This window comes from Rutilus rutilus, assembly GCF_951802725.1.
Source record: "Rutilus rutilus genome assembly, chromosome: 10".
In the NCBI taxonomy this organism is placed as follows: Eukaryota; Metazoa; Chordata; class Actinopteri; order Cypriniformes; family Leuciscidae; genus Rutilus; species Rutilus rutilus.
In genome coordinates, this window is record NC_140215.1 from 42573656 (window position 1) to 42595585 (window position 21930).

Below are 21930 nucleotides of genomic sequence, written 5' to 3' on the forward strand. Positions count from 1 at the left end.
TTAAGTACTCAGTAATATTAATGAACTACATGTACTTAGGGTAGGATTAGGATTTGGTTGAGGGTTAGCATGTAATTATGCATAATTTACTGTTATTATGGTAAGTACATATGTAACAAGGACACTGTAAAATAAAGTGTCACCAAACATTGCTGCAGAAACGTTCTCGTACTTTTATTTTTGAGGGCAAAATCACTAAAGACAAAGTGATTGTGAGTAACTGTTGCTGTCATGACAGATCTATTGAGGATTCCGATTGTTCGTGTCTGCCTCGTTGCTTCTGCTGCTGTTTGCGTTGGTGTGCGTCTGAAAAGCTTCGTATAGCCTATCTTTCTGTTTTGATTCATTATTTACTATAATTCCTTGTTGTCTATAGCCTACTGCTAAATATAACTTACTCAACATGAACATCACACATTAACCTGACATAGCTAGCTTCAAACTAAATCGTTATTGCTAGCACAAAACCCAGGGCTGCCAACTCTCACGCATTGACCATGAGACTCACGCAATTGACACATTTCACACGCTCTCACGCCACACATCTATTTTCTCACGCACAGAAAAATTGCGGAGCAAAGAGGTACTTTTAATATTAAACTAATTCTCAGCTCTTAGATTCCGTCCATTTTATTACGAAATTCAGACAAAAATACGTTTGGCGCTTGTAAATGTGACGTGACAGATGGCTGAGCGCCTCAGTTCAAGTGCACGTGAACCGATTATCTGTTACTTTTTTATATAAAGATGCAGTACAACTTACCGAAAGTATACATATCGACCAATTAGTGTTTTTCAACCACGGAAAGAGGTCAATATATAACAGCAGGAGAACAATTATGCCACATAACGTTACATTTACCTCAGGAAAGCCATTTAATGACCATAGCATGTTAAATGAATAGAAAAAATAGCTAGAGAGGAGATTTTGCTGAGCACTATATTACATATTTATTATTTTTACTTATGTCATTAAATAATTGTTATTATAACAAAAAACTGCATTATATTTAATTTAATTTGTTATTTTTAACCTTTAATAATACCAGCAGATTGGGCCCTCTGTGTTTACATCATTAGGTGAGATTAATTTTTTTTATAAAATTTAAAATAAACATGTATCCAAATTAGTCAATATTGAATCAAAATTAGAATCAAATCACAAGAATGGAATTGAAATCTTGAAATTTTTGTAAAGCAATAATAAAAACTGTATCCTACCAGTCATTGTACAATGTAAACATTGTAACATGTTGTCACTAAACATAAAATTCTATTTAGTTACCAAATGTTTTGACAATCACAATTACACTTATTGTGATGCAATATTTGTTTTTACATACACACGGATTGAGACATAATGTAGGCTACACAAGTGCACTTCATCGCAGAGTAGCTATGAGAGTCACTTAACGAGAATTTCACCATTTCATTTGATAAATAAAACTATCGTCATTCATTCGTTTCATATAGGCTACACATTGAAACTGTAATGTCTATACGACAACCTGTCAAAATTAAAGTTCGGCATAACTTGAGCTAGTTTCCGAGATTCCGCAGGGATCGGGTTGTCAACAGCGTCAATCAATAGCCTACAATGCGACTGAACTGCTGGAAACATATTTCCGGTTCTTGTCTGTAAGAGGAAGCGCTGGTGTCTGTCTGAGAGTGGGGCATATTACAGTATCTCACAACAAAAAACTAGACTACACCACGATCAGTCAACAAACACGGTAAGTCATGTCATCTTCTCCTCTTAGGCCTCGTTTACACTGTCAGTGCAATGTGACCCAATTCCGATTTTTTGGTCATATGTGACACAGATCGGAAGTGTTTATGACGGTTTTAACAGGAAAAAAAACGCATGCATTCGGATATTTTGAGATCGGTTTCAGGCCTCATTCATATGTGGAAATAAATCAGATATAAACAGATATGTGCCAATGCGACTGTCATAAACAGGCAGATTAGATTTTCAGAGGCATATTAACGTCTCCGCGGTTAAATGACGAGAGAAACCCCGACGCGCATCTGCAAAGGGACGGATGGCCCGACGAAACGTTGTGTCATCATAAATTAGCTTTGCCACCCCAGATGACAGCTCGGATACTGATGGTTTATGGTGGGGCGTCGGCTTACCTTCCCCCATCGGCTTTTATTCAAAAAAAGTTGATCTTTTCGATTGGGTTACGAAAAGCACTTATCAAATATGATCTATAATTCTAGTCTGATGTCTTTATAGCCTAGATAAAGTGCATTTTCTACCCCGGCTAGTGTACAAGGCAGATAGGTATGAATCCATAGCACGGAGCGTCGCTGCAGTAACTGGAGTGTCGGGCTCGTCTCGGAAGAAGAACGCGCTTGTCTTGTCCAGACTGACGAGTAGCCTATAGTTGTCAGAATCTCCACGAATACGAAAGCAAACTTTCCATTTGAATCGCATATTCTGACAGGTGTAATGGTATTGAAATGGTCATTCAAATCACAGTGATTTCAGGAGACAAAACTTTACAAAAAAAGCACGTTTAGAAATAGCCAAATCAGCACAATATAAAGATCTTAATTATATAAATGTTTTTAATAAATACATTAAAAGCTTTTTATTTATTTTTTAATTAAACATAATTAAAAGATTTATTCAACTTTTAACATCTCCGAGATTATCTTAGCCTTCTTGATTTAGGATTAATTACTTATTGCTATTAAAATCTTAATGTAGCATATAGACAAGCCTAAGCAAATATTAAAATGGCAGAGCAATAAAATGTCTGTAATATTTAATATTATTTTAATAAATATAATAATTTAAAGATTTTATGAATGCTAAATCATAAATCGATGTATGTACAATAACATGTCCATCAATCGATTGAAATAGTACATGGGTTTAATTTGTCGTTTAATGAGGTTTGATATATGTTGGTATTGGTAAATCCTTTAAAAAATTGTGTTTGCTGAAATGGTCCAGTGGTAGAACTATTGCCAAGCGTGTAAGAGGTTGTGGGTTCTAATCCGCACTCGTATATATATATTTTTTTTCTCATTAAAACCCATTATGTTTATCAGTGGTTGTATATCAGGCAATCATACGTTTATATGCATTTTGTTTTGTAATTTCACCGGAACGAATAGAGAGTCTCCACAACGGATTGAAGCACGCGTCCGAGTGATGACTGTGCGCGAGCCACAAGAGAACACAGTATCCATGCCTGTGTCTGTATCTGTATCTGCTCGCAGCGACAACGAGCACTTTGATCACTTGATTTCAAAAACAACACATTTCAGTGCTAGATCGCCTCTTACAAACGAACTAAATGAATGCTCTGCTAGTTAACTGGAGATCTTTTATTTATTTGTATTGGTACATTCGTGCCGCGAGATGTTTCAAAAGTGGTGGGGACAATATCGACCTTAGCAAAAAGTGGTGGGGACATGTCCCACCCGTCCCACCCGCAAATTACGCCTATGGCTGCCTTACATGTTTGACTATTTGTCTGACTTGTGTAACTAGATTAATATAATCAGTTACAGTAGTATACTGCATCTTACAGACTAGGCATCATTTCTTTTGAGGCTCAGTATTTCCTGGAATTTTTTCCCAAAATGCATTGTTTTATTGTTTTGTAATGAATGAATAAATAAATGCACTCTGTGTACAAATTAAGGAATCAGAGAGAGTATAAAGGGCACCTTGTGTCACCTTTGAGTGATTTATGGCCCTTAAGCCCCGCCCACTTCTTGGTGTGGGAACGTTCCCACGCTAGCTCCTCCCACTCATGGGTTGAACATCTGAAGCGTGGGAAAATCTCCCACGCTCAGTAATTTTAAAAGGTAGGCGAAATATTTTATAGATGTTTTGTACACTTTTAAAATTTAAAATTTCAATAAAACATGTATTGTTTTAAAAAAGAAGTGTATAATAAAAGACGTATTCAGAGATTTATTAAAGAAGACAGTCGTCCTTTTCATTAGATTTGAAGTGCTCAAAATCAGTTTTTATAAATATTGCGTTAAAATACATCAGTCTTTTAGCGTTCATTCATTTGTAAAAAGTTAAAAACGTTAAAACAAAAAGCAAAAAGTTATCAAAAAATAGTTAATGGTAGTGTTAAATCAATAATTTACAGAAAAGTAAACTCAGTTATTCACACAGTATTTGTAAAACTATTACATTTCACATATAACACAAACTAGTTTGAAAACATTGTTTTAAAAAAAAAGCCTTACGTTTTTACATATCCATTGTTAAAGGAGAACAAAAACTCTTATTATCTGACTCGACCACGTCCAAACACTTTTTTTTTTTTAAGTGCACCGTGCTTAAAAGCACATTTTTAGTTTCTCCATACTTAATTATTTTTGATCCAATGGTACTTAAATAAATAGAAATCTACTAACTCAAAAAATATACTTGTGTATAACCCACAAGCTAATGAAATTTACAAAATTAAAACTACAAAAAAAAATTACTTCAGCTGTACATTTTCTTTTTTCTTTTATTCAGTCTTAATTTTTTATACAAACATGTCAGAACATCAACAGCATTAATTTTTTAAAACTCTGTTCTAGCTCAGAGGTGTCTAACCATGTGCCATGATGCGCTAAGTCAGGGGTTTTCAAAGTGGGGGCGCCAGGGGGGCCGCAGCAAGTTGGAAAAAAAGTTTTAAAAAAATTATATTTATATAAAATATAAAATATTTGCTAATATGAGTATTGTTATGAAATAACATTATAATAATTTGTTGCATAGCCTTTCTGAACATTATACTTTTAATGTTAATCTTTTAGAGATTAACTGATTAATCGGCTAGTGACAAGAATTGGCCGATTTTCACGTGATTTACAGTCTGACATATGGCGATTCAAATGCACTCGGGCGCCGCATGAATAACATCGCGCAACATCAGCATCACACATGCACACAGAACGCACATGTAGGAAACCTTTGTGAATTACGGCCGTTTCAGACCGCGAGCGTCGCGTGAGCAGCGCGAATTTTTTTCGGCGTGCATGTTCAGTGAGTGTATTCACACCGCGAGCAGGAGCAGCGCGTGAGCGTCAAGCAGGAGCGTCGCATGAACAGTGAAGCGGAGGGTTTCGGCGCCGAGTCTATTTTTGCTGCGCTGCTCACGCTCAATTAAAGTGAAGGCACACTTTTGATGGACAAAATAAATATGATTTCACGCAAAAAGTACTACCTAAAATGCACATAATTTGCATGTATAGTGTGTTTGAACAAGAACTGGAGTAGGATTTTTGTCTTAAGACAAAAATATTTATAGAAAATGTATCCATTTAAACTTGTTTTTATTAATCAGTTTGGGTAAAAGTGGTGTTTTATTATATATATATAATTTTAGCCGATTCTGATTTCATTTTTTCCATTTTATACACACACACACACACACACATATATATATATATATATATATATATATATATATATATAAAATATTTGTGTGTGCTGTAAAGTGGTTAGAAAAAATGAAATCAGAATCGGCTAAAATCTGCATCGGCAGGTCAAACTCAATGAAAATCGGAATGTGCCTTGAAAATTGTAATCGGTGCATCTCTATAATCTTTCTGATATCAAACACCATCACATAATCTGATGTACACCTAGATGTTTTATTTATTTATTTCTACACGTGCCGTAGTATTGTCGATGGGTTCAATAACACATCCTGCAAAAGGGGGGCCTTGGCCAGAACCTAGTGGTATTTGGGGGGCCTTGGCATGGAAAAGTTTGGGAACCCCTGCGCTAAGTGACTCAAGTCACATGCTAGTTTCACCACCTACCCAATAGCTGTTAACCAGTGAAATTACCTGAAGTATTTAGTTGGAATGAAAACCTACATAGACACAGCACAAAATAAACACCTCTGCTCTAGCTACAAATATAACTAACATCTTGTTAAACTCATAATTAATAATAATTCATTACATTTATATAGCGCTTTTCTCGGCACTCAAAGCGCTTTACATAGAAGGGGCAATCTCCTCAACCACCACCAATGTGCAGCATCCACTTGGATGATGCGACGGCAGCCATATTGCGCCAGAACGCCCACCACACACCAGCTTACTGGTGGAGAGGAGACAGAGACAGAGACAAACTCATAAACTCATCTTGTTAAACTGACTTGTTAAACACACACATGTGTATCGCTACATATCAAACAGGAACAAGATAATCAGGAACTGAGCATCTTAAAGAACTGTGGGTCCTTCTCACGCAGGCATACCGGGAGGGCACGAAGGGCTCTTCCTGGAAGAACAAGCAAAAATGAATATTTTTACAGATTTCATTCTTCTTTCAGTATGGATGTGCTGACCACATTTCATGGCATTTGGCAAAGTGTTAGACAGACAATGACAGCCTAAGGCCTTGTTGTCCAGTGGGACCTGAAGCTCAAAGTTCATCTTTAACTCACCTTCGTGCCGCCTTCTGCCTATACAAGGCCACCAGTGCAGGTGTATGTTGGTCAAGCACAGCATAAAACTGGTTCCGTATGTTGACGTTTGTGATGCGTTGGAACTCAGCACAAAGCTACAAAAACAAAAACAAACAAAAAATTATATAAAAAGACTAATACTCGATTTGCAACAGAAAAAACATTTGTGATGCAACATGTTCCGTTAAAATACATTGTTGAGCAACATGGTCACATGCAAAGTGATAGTTCTTACACACAGTGAATAGTGGCATTTGCTGTTCCATTTGAATGTGATACATATTAAAAATTTAGCATAGAAATATGTGTGAAGAGTGGCAGAAAAGAAAAGTGAGTCTGTGTTTTACCTGTGATTCAATCCGAAGAGCCGGCCGTTTCCCCAAGAAGTCCTTCACCTGCACAGATAAAACAATCAATATGAAACCAGTCAAATTATGCAACCAACCTCTTTACAAATTAATGATACAAAATATGATACAAAATTTGTAAAATTTGGGAACGCAAAGTTTCTCGGGGGAACGCAAAAGATTTGGAAAAAAAAAAATTCTCCCAACCTAAAGATGTTTCCACCACTGTTTTAGTTTCATATTAAACGTAGGCCTATCACTTCATTGATTCCATCATGTCATATTTATGTCTTCAAAATTTAAAACACTTCATAATATTTGTATGCACTTGTAGGCTAATTGCTGTGTAAATGCATTAAAGGGATACTCCACTTTTTTTGGGAATAGGCTCATTTTACAACTCCCCCAGAGTTAAACAGTTGAGTTTTACCGTTTTCGAATCCATTCAGCCGAACTCCGGGTCTGGCGGTACCACTTTTAGCATAGCTTAGCATAGATCATTGAATCGGACGTCATATCATTACGCCTGCTGCACTCATGGTACGACAGCAAAGTTTCTTGATTATTACGCAGCAATGAGAGTATAGTTCCTAGCCATATCAGCCTAGAAAATCGCAACTTTACATTTTCCGTCGGTTTTAGTACACTATGTAACTACAGAAGAGTCAAGTTTTAAATAGGAAAAATATCGAAACTCTTTGGTCATTTTTTTGAGAGAGATGCTAATGGTCCTGTCCGATTCAATGATCTATGCTAAGCTATGCTAAAAGTGGTACTGCCAGACCCGGAGATCGGCTTAATGGATTCGAAAACGGTAAAACTCAACTGTTTAACTCTGGGGGAGTTGTAAAATGAGCATATTTCCAAAAAAAGTGGAGTATCCCTTTAAGATCTCTTCTGTATTGATGGCTCTGATGAAGCTCTGGTTGGATTTTAGTGGTAGGCTAACTGCCCTACAGTCTTATCCTCTAACTGAATTTATCGATGTGGATTAACGTGACGTTCATACATTTAATAAGGTTGACCCTGGACATGAGTTTATGGAGGTAGGCTAAAGACTACCACCGCTTAATAGAATAAAAAAAAATGTTCTGTTGCTGTCAGTATTGTTTTTGGAAATTAGGCTACATTAAAATGCAGTGGTCTCGTTTCAAAAGCATTGGTCAATATGCTTGCGTCGACTTCACTGTAGCCTATATGTGCCCTGCTTCCTTTCCGTGAGTTCTGACCGAAAAATGGAAAATATCAAGCGCTTCCGTTTCAGAGTCCCTGTTTCATGTTTGTTAGCCCGGGACATTTTACAAATCCAGACAAACGATGTTCAACGGCCATGTCCGGAATAAAGAGTAGCCTATCCATGTCACACAGTGAGATTTAGGATTTTGACCATATACCTCGCAGTCACAGACCGTATCAACGTTAGTGAGCTATACTACCCTGTGGCCTCAACCCTTCGCTTACTCTGAGCTCGATTGCTATGTCTGAGGTAAACCACGCCCTCCTCATTACCCTACGCAGGAAGAAATGTAGGAAGAAATAAATGTATAAATAAATAAATGTAAAAATAAATAAATGTATAAATAAATAAATGTAGAAATGAATAAATGTATAAATAAATAAAATAATAAATAAATAAATAAATAAATATGGAAAAAAATGAATATATACATAAATAAGGAAACAAGGAAATTTTCGTTTTTTGCTTTTCTATGTATATTTATATATTTATTTATTTTTTTTACATTTATTTGTATATTTATTTATGTATTTATTTATTTTTAATATTGGCAGCTGTGGAATTCCATAAAAAATAGGTTACAGCCTAAATTAACATTTGAGTCACCTTGATTTTGGGGGATGCTCACTGCACTCCTTCCACTTAAATCTATAGTGAAAAGACGTTTGTAAAGGTTTAATAAAAACTTGCAGAGTTCATTCAGTAACTATTATGTCCATAACCTTAACTTTGTTTGAGTAAAAGTTACAGCTAACGTTAGCCACTAGCTCATTTGGGTGCATGTAGGAATAACATCACATTGAACTTACCAGAGCAGGGCGCTTAACACAAACAGCAGCAACACACTCAAAAACAGAAGGACTATCGCTTGCTGAAAAGAGTTATTGACTAACGTTAACATTATTGCCCTGCCACATTAACAGTACACAGGATATTCTCTGTCACTAGCAGGCGGACTGACGGCAATCGTGCCCGCGGCACTGTGAAGCTGCGCGCTTGCAACTTATATACTAAAAATAGCCTCGTCTAACAGTCAAATATCACGTGTAATATGATATTCTTACAATATTACAACTAGCAAAGTAGTTTTGAAGTGTTTTGGTTTACTTGTTTCATGCTTGATACCACGTCGCTCGAGAGGGTAGCCATCTTGGATAGATTTTTCAGGTAACGTCAGATAGGGCCGCACGTCATGACGTCATATCACGTGATCGACAGTACACTCAGGGCAGGCAGGGGCGCTCGTGCGCAGTAATGGAGTAGACGTGTCTTCGGAGTGCTCCGTGACTTTCACATTATTGCACTTAAACTCTATTTTACGCTGATTTGCCCTTAAAACTGTGCTGTAACCTGTCGGGAGTGGTTTTATGCCAATATGCCTAATAAAGACGACAGTCAGAGGGATACATCCAAGACGAGCTCGTCGGTCGCTAGCAACGATGCGATACTAGCTGGTATTGCTAGCCATGGGGCTGAGCTCGCGAAAATCACCTCTCATGGATGCCCTAAAGAAATCTCTGGAGGGTCGCCTCGACGCAATTGAAGTAACGCTATCATCGCTTCAGAAAAAAACGTACTCGGTTACTAACGTAACCTCGGTTCTCTCTAGTAGAGGGAACGAGTACTGCGTCTTAGCTAAGACGCTGCGGGAAAAGTCTCTTTTCACGAATATTGAAGCAAAAAATGATCCTTAATTTTATAATATTTGTAAAACGCATTTGCAGCAGTATACAGCCACAGGCAAGACGGCTCGCTTGCTCATTGGCTGCTCTATGGCAAATGCATAAGCCTATCGAGCGCAGGCTGATGCAACATCAGACCAATGAGGCCACTTCCCGCCGACACGGGCGTGGCCTAGCCCTATAAAGGTAGCTCGAAAAGGCTGACTCACTTGATTTAATTCATCGAAGAAGCGAACCAGAGTAAATCGTACGCACGGCAAGGAACGCAGTACTCGTTCCCTCTACTAGAGAGAACCGAGGTTACGTTAGTAACCGAGTACGTTCTCTTACGAGAGTTCTCTCGTACTGCGTCTTAGCTAAGACGCTGCGGGAACCCAATGTAAGATGCCGTGCGTGCAGGGATTAACAACCATAAACCTGGAGGCGAAGCCCAGGATTTACAGTGCACAATCACCAGAGGGACTCACAGAGAGTCCTAGAACAGGAGGAGGAACTCTCCGTCCCGATATATAGCAGCGTCCGCAGACGCAATATTATGACATCACTTAGACAAGGCAAACCTTGACTAATGTGGGAATATGGGTCTTACGTAATACTGCCCGTAAGATAGTTAGCAACGCACTGCGCTTGCATTCTCAGTGTTCAAGTCAGACTACTGATTCAGTTACACCGACAACAGCTTAGCCTGTAAGGTGGGAACCTCAAGGTTATAAAACCTGATAAATGTAGACGGCGAGGCCCAACCTGCCGCCATACATATATCCTGTAAGGATATCCCACTAGACCAGGCCCACGACGAGGCAACGCCTCTCGTGGAGTGCGCTCTGACACCCAGTGGGCACTGAAGACCCCTGGAAGTGTAAGCTAACGCTATGGCGTCAACTATCCATCTGGATAGGCTTTGTTTCAAAACAGCCATTCCCTTGGAACGTCCACTGAACGAGACAAACAGTTGCTCAGTCTGTCTGAAGACAGCAGAGCGAGACACATAGGCTCTTAAAGCCCTGACAGGGCAAAGAGAGCTCAAGTCTCCTTCCTCTTCTAACACCGGCAGGGCAGACAGGAATATAACCTGAGCCCGAAACGGTGTGTTGAGGGATTTTGGCACATAACCGTGCCTAGGTTTGAGTATGACTCTCGAGTCACTAGGCCCAAACTCCAAACACGACGGGCTCACAGAGAGCACGCGTGCAGGTCACCTATGCGCTTCACTGAAGCAAGAGCCAGCAAGAACACTGTCTTAAATGACAGATGTCTGAGGCTAATCGTCTGGATGGGCTCGAAAGGGGAACCTTTCATGGCCTCCAGAACCGTAGAGAGGTCCCATACAGGGACCGATGGGGGTCTGGGAGGGTTCAGTCTCCTAGCTCCCCTGAGGAAGCGGATGACCAAATCATTCCTTCCTATCGACTGACTGAGCGTTGTTTCCGCGAACGCTGCGATAGCCGCCACATATACTTTGAGCGTGGAGGGGGCTCTGCCCCTATCCAACAGCTCTTGAAGGAAGGAGAGAACCTCCGTCACCTCACAGTCGAGGGATGAACATCCCCGAGCTATACACCAGCTGGAGAATACCGACCACTTTGAGGCATAGAGCCGTCGAGTCGACGGTGCTCTAGCCTGAGTGATAGTATTTAGCACTCCTACTGAAAGATCAGCGGGTAACCGTTGAGAGCCCACACGTGTAGGGACCACAACTCCGGTTGAGGGTGCCAAATCGAGCCCCTGGCCTGCGAGAGAAGGTCCCTTCTCAATGGCACCGGCCATGGGGCAGTGTCTGCTAACTGCATCAGCTCTGGAAGCCAAGGTTGGTTCCTCCAGAGTGGTGCTACAAGCAGCACTGAGCATTTCGTTTCCCTCACCCGTTCTATCACCTCTGGAAGGAGGGAGACGGGGGGAAAAGCATAGAGCGGGCAGCGCGGCCACCTCTGGGACACCGCGCTTTCGTTCTTGGAAAAGAACGCGGGGCAGTGAGCGTTTTCGCTGGACGCGAAGGGGTCCACTTTCGCTCTGCCAAATCTCTCCCACAGCAGCTGGACTGTCTGTGGGTGTAGAGACCATTCGCCCGCGGGAATGTTGTTCCTGGACAGTCTGTCTGGACCCAGATTCTGTAGCCCAGGCACATGAGCTGCTTTCAGCGAGCGCAAGTTGTGCTGAGCCCACACCAGGAGGCGTTCCGCCAACCTGTACAGATCTCGGGATCTGAGACCGCCCTGGCGATTTATGTAGGACACCACAGACATGTTGTCCGAACGGACTAAGACGTGATGGTCCTTGATATGGGGACAAAAACGCATCAGCGCGTTTTCCACTGCCAGCATTTCCAGACAGTTGATATGTCGGAGCTTTTCTCGTTCTGACCACAGGCCACATAACGGTCTGCCCTCGAGCAGCGCTCCCCATCCCGAGGTGGAGGCGTCCGTCGACACCACTCTCACTCTCGAGGAGGTCCCCAGGCTTGCACCTGATTGGTACCAGCCGTTCGCTGTCCAAGGTTCTAGAGCTGAAACACAGCTCTGGTTGACCTTGAGGCGCAGCCGACCGGAAGTCCACGCTCTGCGCGGTACCCGCGCTTTCAGCCAGAACTGCAAGGGGCGCATGCGGAGCAGGCCCAGCTGAAGAACTGGTGATGCTGAGGCCATGAGACCTAGCATCTTCTGAAACGCCTTGAGCGGGAAGGACGCGCCGCAGCGGAGACATCTCGCTGCGCGCTGAATGCCGAGCGCGCGCCGTGACGACAGCCGCGCCGTCATAGACTGTGAGTCCAGAACTATACCCAAAAACAAAATCGTTTGACTGGGGTTCAGTGAAATCTTCGTCCAGTTGACTCTGAGACCAAGTTTCTCGAGGTGATCGAGTAACATGGTCCTGTGTTCCACGAGCTCTGATCGTGATTGAGCCAGAATCAGCTGCGTCCATGCACTTCGTAAATGTGCGAGGTGCCAGGGACAGGCCGAATGACAGGACTGTATACTGGTATGTCTGGCCCTCGAAGGCGAATCTCAAGTATTGCCTGTGACGTGACGCTATCTGTATTTGAAAATACGCGTCCTTCAGATCTATTGACATGAACCAGTCTCCTCTGCGAATATGCGCGAGGATTTTCCTGGTCGTAAGCATTCTGAAACTACGTTTCACTAATGCTTTGTTCAGCTGTCTCAGATCCAGTATGGGTCTGAAGCCCCCGTCTTTCTTGGGCACCAGAAAGTATCTGCTGTACAGCCCCCGTTCGCTTTGAGCTTGAGATACAGGCTCTACAGCCCCTTTGCTCATCAGTTTTAAAATTTCGGCTCGAAGTAGGTGTGCTACTTCCGAATTCACCGTAGTTTCGACACGCGCCGTAAAGCGGGGAGGGAGTCGATAAAACTGTAGCGAGTAGCCTCTCTTTATAATGCCTAGCACCCATCCCGAAACCCCTGGAAGCGCTGCCCATGCATCTGCATGAATGGCTAAGGGTTGGATGCGAAGCACACTCTGTTGACTGGGCAACGAGAGCGCTTCGGTGTGCTGTAAGGCGTTATGTCTGTGACATTCGAGGCGGGGGGCGCGCTGATCACAGCGGGCAGAACGCTCGTCCTCGACCCCGCTACGGCGCTTAGCCGAGTGAGGGAGGGCTGAGCGAGTCCCGTGGGACTCGTACCGTCTGTGAGTAAGTGTGGGCTGGAAGCGTGCACATTTACTGCTTTTGGCGCATTGTCTGTCTGAGCAGAACGAACGTGCACGGGTTTCGTTTTTACAGAAACCGCATGACGTGTGTGACATAGTGTTTGTGGGCACTGAGGAGTGGGCACGTTTACTATGTAGTGCGCGCGATCGACCTGAGTCGATTTTATGGGCGCGAGCCCTGTGTGAAGGGCTGTGCTTGTGTGTACGGATGGGCACTGAATAGTGGGCATCAGCACTACATTTATAGCACCATCGGCCGTGGCCGGGACACCAGAAAATACACTCTTTTCGGGATATATCTGGGTAGCCGTAAAAACGGCTTTTGTGTGCAGGCAAGCGGGCAACTGTACAGGCTTGCGCGTTGCATAGGACGCTGAGACAGTCGCAATTCCTGGGACTGAAACAGCGGCGCGCTTGGGTGGGAGCCCGGCCGCACCGGGACTCGTACACCGGCGCTTTCCTAGGCGTGCTAGGATGTGTTCGGAGCTTCCGGTTTCACCACAATCCTCTGCCGTGGTCCACGCGGCACGGGGCGACGGCTGGTAGAGCGAGAGCGGGGTCTCGAGCTGCGTTGCTGTCGTGATGACGCAGCAGGAGGAGGGGGCTGTGGCTGAGAGCTCCGCTGGGTCGGTTTAGCACGACTCGCTGCAGAACTGGAGCGCTTCGGCAGGAAGTGCTTAAAGGCTTGCGACGCTTTCTGGTCCTCGGCGAATCTCTCTATAAACTCGTTGACAGAGGATCCAAAGAGGCCAGTGGGATTCAGCGGGGCGTCGAGGAACGCGGTGCGTTCAGACTCGGCCATGTCTGAAAACGTCAGCCAGAGATGTCTCTCAGCCACAGTGGCGGAAGCCATAACTCAGTCCCATAGCCTGAGCGGCAGACTTAGTAGCGCGAAGGGTGAGATCCGAAGCGCTCCTTAAATCCGCGAGGCAGATTGCATCAGGTCCCATCTCGTCCAGTTTACGGAGGAGATCACCCTGGAAAATCTGCAGCGTGGCCATGGTGTGTAGTGCAGACGCAGCCTGCCCAGCAGCGGAAAAGATTCGCGCGAGCAGCGATGACGTCATGCGGCAGGCTTTGGATGGCAACACTGGTTTCGTCCGCCGTCCAGCAGAGGGCGGGCAAAGGTGCGTCGCTATCGCCTGTTCCACCGGCGGAAGTGACTGGTAGCCTCCAGAGCGGAGAATGCTGGTGAAACAGACGAACGTGTTCGTGCTGAGAAGGGAGCGTTCCAAGCCTTTGCCACTTCTTCATGAAGCTCAGGAAGAAAGGGGGCGGGCTTAGACTCAGGAGAAGTATGCTCACCCGGAAGAAAGCTACCATCCAGCCGGGTCCGAGAGGGAGGTACTGGTGCAGACCACTCGAGGCCGAGACTCGTCGCGGCCAGCGTGAGCACTCGCATCAGCTCCTTCTCGATGTTAGCTCGTCTGTTAGGCTTACGAGCAGTAAGTGCGAGATCCTCGGAGCTCGTCCAATCACCGCTGCCCGAAGCTAACAGAGAGCACGCGTCCTCATCCCCCGACGCGGCTCTGAAATCGACTTCCTCTGATGAAGCGGCGGCAGACGGCGGGCGCTGAGCATCAGGAAGTGATTCAGGCGAGGCCGGTGAAGCAGGCGGGCGCACCGGCGAGCTCGGTCGGGTTGTAGAGGGTTCCGGGATCCGCTGAGAGCGGCGCTTTTTACGGCGCGGCAACGCGCCGGGGAGTGCAGGCTCGGAGAATACCGCCAGGCGAGTCCTCAGAGTCACCATAGGCATCAGCTCGCAGTGAGGGCAGCCGCCATCAGCGAGCGCGAGCGCTGCATGGTCTTCACCCAGACAGGAGACACAGACCACATGACGGTCTCCCTCGCTGAGTGGGGCTCGGCACGAGCCGCAGGAGGGCATCTTTAAAAAGACGCAAGCTCTTTTACGAGTGTGTGTCGCGGGGCGAACACACACACACACACAAGAACAGTTGGAAAGGATATGAGCGCCGGAAAGCGCAGCAGGTACGGCAGTGGAAGGCGGCGAAGGCCAGCAGCTTCAGATGGCTCGTCCCGCTGAGGTGCTTACACTCAAACAACGCTTGCTTCTTATCGAGATCCAACGATGCGTGAGCTTCGCTGAAGAGATGAAAAATCAAGTGAGTCAGCCTTTTCGAGCTACCTTTATAGGGCTAGGCCACGCCAGTGTCGGCGGGAAGTGGCCTCATTGGTCTGATGTTGCATCAGCCTGCGCTCGATAGGCTTATGCATTTGCCGTAGAGCAGCCAATGAGCAAGCGAGCTGTCTTGCCTGTGGCTGTATACTGCTGCAAATGCGTTTTACAAATATTATAAAATTAAGGATAATTTTTTGCTTCAATATTCGTGAAAAGAGACTTTTCCCGCAGCGTCTTAGCTAAGACGCAGTACGAGAGAACTCTCGTAAGAGAACCCAGGAAACCGAGCGCCGCTTTGATGATTTCGACGAAGCCTTGTCAGCCAGTGACAGCCGCATAACAGCTCTGGAAGTTACGTGTAGCGAGCTACAAGTGGCTAACGGTCTCCTCAGGGCGAAAGTGAACGACCTGGAGGGCCGCTCCCGCAGACTCAATGTCAGGATTGTGGGCATTAAAGAAGGGGAAGAGAAAGGCAGCCCTACTGACTTTGTTTCTAAGCTGATTCCAGAGTTACTCGGCCAGGATAACTTTAGCAGACCTGTAAAAATAGACCGCGCCCACCGTAGCCTGAGACCGAAGCCTCAACCTAACGAGCGACCCCGGATTATCATCGCCAAGGTCCACAACGATCGGGACGTGCTCGACATACTGCGACTCAGCCGTCAACAAGCACCCCTGTACTATCACGGTGAGAGAGTCTCTATTTTTCCTGATTACACGGCGGAGGTCTCGGCACAGCGGCAAGCCTATACAAGCGTGAGGAAGCGGCTAACCGAAGCTGGTGCTAAATGTTCCTTGCGTTTTCCAGCCAAGCTCCACGTCGACTACAATAACACAACGAAGATGTTTGCGTCTCCAGCTGATGCTGAACGGTTTGCCAACTCTTTAGGCCCAGCGAATGACTCTTAAATCCTATATATCATAGGTTGTTATTATTGTGTATTTATATATGTATATCTATCGTTATACATAGGTTATATGCACATATATATTTTTTTCTCACTCTGGATATTTTCCTATTCCACGTAGTGATAAAGGTTCAGGTCTAACTTTTACTTTCAGGTGGTCGTTGATGCAGCATAGTAGCGTCATGTATTTAAATAGCGTTTCACACAGTGTCCTTTTCGGGTACACAAATCTATATCTGGGAATCTGGGACAATTTCATTCATCTTTTTAATTTTTTTATTTTATTATGATATATTTTTTTTAAATGGTTACTATAATTTTATTTGTATTTTTTTTTTACCTTCGATTTTACTGATTGACACTCCCAGCTATGTTTATTAATTTATGCGCTTATCTTTTCTTATATACACACACTTTCCTGTGGTATTTTCTCCTTATTTTCTCAAGTTTGATGTTCTATGCTGCACCGTTTATACCCTTCCTCTTGTTATTTACATCTCACCAAGCGTGTGTTCTGAATCTCGCTTATTGTGTACTATTTGTGGGTGCATTTTAACCACTTGTTAATGTGTTGGAGATGTGCACGGGGCCCAGTGGTAAGTGGTTTTTTTTTTGTGTGTGTGTAATTTGGCGGGCTCTGTTACCCGGCTGCCTCCTTGTTAGCTAGTGGGATTTACCGCTTAGTTCTTCTAGCGGGTTTGGGTCTTTTGGGGTTTTTATTTGTTTTTCTTTATCTGTCTTTTTTATTATGCTTTGTTTTGCCAGCCCTTTGTATGTCATGTGTCCAACTTCACCCTATGTCCCTCCGCATAGATATATGTCATGTATTCACTTAGATCAGGGATGAGTCACATCACTTTTACCACTTGGAATTGTAGGGGTATGGGCAGGGCTCTTAAACGAGGTAAAGTATTTTCACATTTGAAGTCCCTGTCGTCTGATATTGTATTTTTACAGGAGACCCATATTCAGCCTTCTGAGCAGAGGCGCTTAAGATCTGCGTGGGTGTCACAGGTGTACCAGTCCACCTCTTCCTCCAAGGCGAGGGGGGTTGCCATTCTTGTTCGCAGAACCATCCCATTTGTATTCAAATCCCAGACTACCGATCCAGGTGGGAGGTTCATACTTGTTACGGGTACGGTTAACTTAGTCCCTTTAGTCCTCTTAAACATTTATGCCCCAAATTTCGATAACCCCGATTTTTTCTGTAAAATATTTAACCTAGTCACAGAATACAATGATTTCAACATAATTATCGGCGGCGACTTTAATTGCTATTTTGATCCGCTATTGGATAGGTCCTCCTCATCCGTGGCCCCATTATTGAAATCGGTCTCTGTTCTCAATAACCTTGGCAATTCTTTAGATTTGATTGACATATGGAGGCACCAGCACCCCCTAGAAAAGAAATTTTCTTTTTTCTCCCCCGTGCATGGCAGTTTCACTAGAATTGATTACATGCTGGTTGACTCCAGACTTATTTCAAATGTAATAAGCTCAACTTACCACAGTATCTTAATTTCCGACCATGCGCCCCTTTCATTGGTGATTGACTTTAAACTTTATGCCCCTCAATATAGCTGGAAATTCAACCCTTCTCTATATCTGGATGACACGTTCAGTGGCTATATATCAACCAAAATTGTTGATTTTATGCTCACTAATGACAACGGCGCTGTCTCTGACTCTACTTTGTGGGAGTCGTTTAAAGCCGTGATAAGAGGGCACATCATCTCATATCAGTCTTCTCGCAAAAGGGCCAGGATCAGGCATCGCACTGATATTGAGGCTGAACTAGCTAAACTGGAGAAGGAATATCAAAACTCAGGCTCTGAAGATACTCTTAGCTCTATTTTGAAAGTGAAATACGAATACAACCATATTCTGGGTGAGCAGGTTGGGAACTATATTCGCAAACTAAAGCAGAAGCACTTTGAGTTGGGTGAGAAGGCTGATAAATTGCTCGCTAGGCAACTGAAGGGCGTCATTTCTGATAGGGCAATACATAAAATTTCCTCCTCCACCGGTCAGCTATTAACTGACCACAAGCAGATTAACGACAGATTTTTTAGTTTTTATAGCCAGCTATATATTTCCAGATCTATTGCCACGGATACTGATAGTGCCAATTTTCTTCATACTTTAGACATTCCAGTTCTTTCTGAGTTTGCAAGATTAGAATTGGAATCTGAATTTACACTGGAGGAGATCAAAAACGCTATTCGTTCTTTTCCCGGCGGCAAAGCATGCGGTCCAGATGGGTTCGGGATAGAATTTTATAAGACGCACATAGACGTTGTTGCCCCCCTCCTACTGCGGATGGTCAATTGCTCAGTGAAAAAGGGTACTTTCCCCCATACTCTTTACGACGCCCAAATCTGTGTCCTCTTAAAAAAGGACAGAGATGAAACAAATGTCTCTTCGTATCGTCCCCTATCTCTTCTTAACTCCGACCAAAAAATTATAGCTAAAGTCCTGTCCAACCGGTTAAAAAAATATATTGGCACTTTAATTCATCCTGATCAATCAGGTTTCATTCCCGATAGATTTTCCTTCTCAAACACAAGGTGTTTGCTTAATTTAATGTATTCAACTAAACTGCCCCACTCTGCTGTGATCTCTCTTGATGCCCAGCAGGCCTTTGACCAGGTGGAATGGAAATATATGTTCGCTGCACTTGACAAATTCGGATTTGGGTCGAAATTTATGAATTTATTAAAAATGCTTTATGCTGCTCCCCAATCTTCTGTTTTAACCAACCACGAAAGATCTCCACCGTTCCCATTACACAGGGCTGCTGCCTCTCTCCAATGCTCTTTGCTTTAGCTCTTGAGCCGTTGGCCACTGCCATTAGAGTCAACCCCCAAATTTCCGGCATAAGGTGCGGCACATCCGAGTGCACCATCGGTCTATACGCAGATGATATAATTCTGACCCTTTCAGATGTAAAAACATCCCTTTCACCCCTTCTTAATCTGATAGATGGCTTTGGACGACTCTCTGGATTTACTATAAACTGGGAGAAATCTGATTTTATGCCTTTATCTAATGGTCTTGACTCCATTTTTCCATTGATTAACATCCCCAGAAATCCAAAACTTCTCTTTAAACTTAATTATATGGATCTGATTGGCAGGCTTAAGTGTATGATAGATGAGTGGAAACTTCTCCCCCTCTCCTTGATTGGCCGTGTCAACATTGTTAAAATGGTTGTGCTCCCAAAATTTACTTATTTATTTCAGAATGTGCCCATCTTCCTCTATTCTTCCTTTTTCAAGACGTTAGACTCTATTATCATGCCCTTCATCTGGGCCTCCAAGCCTGCCCGTATTTCAAAGGCCCATTTACAGAAGTCCACGGAGGAGGGTGGTTTAGGCCTGCCTGTCTTTCGGCATTACTACTGGGCTTGTAACGCCAGAGCTTGGGTTTTCTGGAATCAGTCCACAGCTGGGGGGTCGGAGGTGTGCGGTCCTGGCCCTAGATGGCCTGAGATTGAGCTTAGTAATGCTGTGTCACTTACTGGTGCCTCCTTGTCAGCCATTCTATTCTCAAAACCTGATATGAAAATGAAATCGCTACGGAATAACTTCTTACTCAGCAACTCGATACAAATTTTAAAGCAAATCAAGGTAATTCTGAACCTCCCAGAAAAGTCAATTCATGCCCCCATATGTCAGAACCCCTGTTTCAAGCCTGGTATGATGGATGCTGTTTTTATGCAATGGTCAAATAAAGGTATAACTACTATCAGAGATCTCTACATTGATAATCACTTTGCTTCTTTTGCCCAACTCCAGGCTAAATTTAAACTCTCTACTAATCAATTTTTTCGTTATCTACAAATTAGGAATTTTGTCAAGCATACTTCTTCTCTTCTAAATGCAACCCCTATGCAACATGACTTTTTTGATATAATGACCACCCCTCCCACTTCCAAACATTTGGTCTCTCGGTTTGTTAATCTAAACTGGCGAAGTTATATCTGATGAGTTATGGGAGATAGGCTTAAACAGGATAAAATCATGCTCTATTAATGCTCGACTTCAGCTTATCCAGTTTAAAGTAGTTCATAGGTTGCACTATTCTAAGACTAGACTGAATAAATTTTTTCCTGCTGTTTCCCCAACTTGTGATAAATGCAAATCAGCTGAGGGAACTCTTGGGCATCTTTTCTGGTCCTGCTCTAAGCTCACAAGATTCTGGGTTGACATTTTTAGTTTGTACAGTGCTGTTTATAATAGACAACTAGCTCCTGACTGTCTCTTTGCGATATTGGGCTGCTCCAACGATTCTTTGGCTCTACCTTCTGCTTTACAACAAGCCCTCATGTTTGGTATGACCATCGCAAAACGGGTTATCCTAAAGGAGTGGAAGTCAGCTTCCCCTCCTTGTTTCAAGTGGTGGCTTAATGATGTGGTTTCCTGTTTATACCTTGAAGAAATACGGTTTTCTATGTCTAACTCTCGAGATAAATTCAAGAAGATCTGGGGCCCTTTCATAGATTACATCAGGAAGAAGAGCCCACAAACTGGGACCTAATTTTTTCATTTTTATATATATATATATATATATTTTTTTTATCCTTACTGGGACCCTCACTCCCCTCAGGTCCAGGCCTCTTTGACTTAATCTGTGGACGTTTTAGGGCATCTGCTCAGTGAATGGACACGTATATGTATACTTTTTCCTTTTTATATATTGTGCGATTGCTGGCTGTTTGTGTTTGTTTGTTTTTGTTTTTGTTCTGTTTGTATTATGTATGTAAAAAATCTGCATAAATAAAATAATAAAAAAAATAATAAAAATTTTTTTTAAAAAGGAGCGCAAACTCGACGTGAGATACTTGTGATTTTTGCAAATCAGTTAACCTGCAATGGCTACTGCAGCAATCCCAAAAACTCCTGAAAGAAGGATTACTGAGAAGGAGACTATGGAGGATTTGACTTTAGCTCCTCGAAAAAACATGGACCGTGTTTAACAAGGTTTCTCCATGAACTGGCAGAGCGTGTGGATTATACTTTTCACTTGTCTGGAGGACGTGCGTGCACGTATGTTTTTGACAAAAAACAATCGTGAAGTCAGATTGGTTAATGTGGATAACGATGAGAGATTTACAACGAATACAACGGTGGATCCTGATTTGATGTTCACGGAAAGGGATTGGATTTTATTTTACACAAAGGTCTGGCCAGTCCTGAAAGACGGCGGCGACGTGCCACTCTTCATAGCAGAGTGGTCCGGTTTAACAATGGGGGACAGAATACAGAGTTCTTGCGGATCAATAAACACCCTAAGGATTATGTTTATATCCTTTGCAGTTATTTTTGGAAAGCGAGCTCCTTAAAGCTCGTGGCCTATTTCTGAGGATGAGCATTTAAAATACTACGATTTAAAATTCATCAATCATTTATTTATAGAGCACATTTAAAACACAACCAAGGTTGACCAAAGTGCTTCACAAGCAATCAAAGAAACACAGTAGAACAATTAAAACA

At 43.2% G+C, this 21930-nt stretch overlaps 1 protein-coding gene across 3 annotated transcripts in view; it reads left to right on the plus strand.

Moving 5' to 3' along the window:
* Nucleotides 1-1339: 1339 nt before the first annotated feature.
* LOC311298392 (uncharacterized protein) overlaps nucleotides 1340-21930 on the plus strand; it is a 47978-nt gene continuing 27387 nt past the window's right edge. The window contains exons 1-2 of one of the 3 annotated variants that reach the window (XM_084421256.1): nucleotides 1340-1733; nucleotides 17393-17546. Coding sequence is in view for 1 of the 3 variants with exons in the window: in XM_084421254.1 (XP_084277380.1) it covers nucleotides 17258-17546 (289 nt within the window). In the remaining 2 variants the exon portion in view is untranslated. Of the gene's footprint in view, nucleotides 1734-16524; nucleotides 17547-21930 lie in introns of those variants that run through there. The other 2 variants (XM_084421255.1, XM_084421254.1) reach the window with 2 other exon arrangements.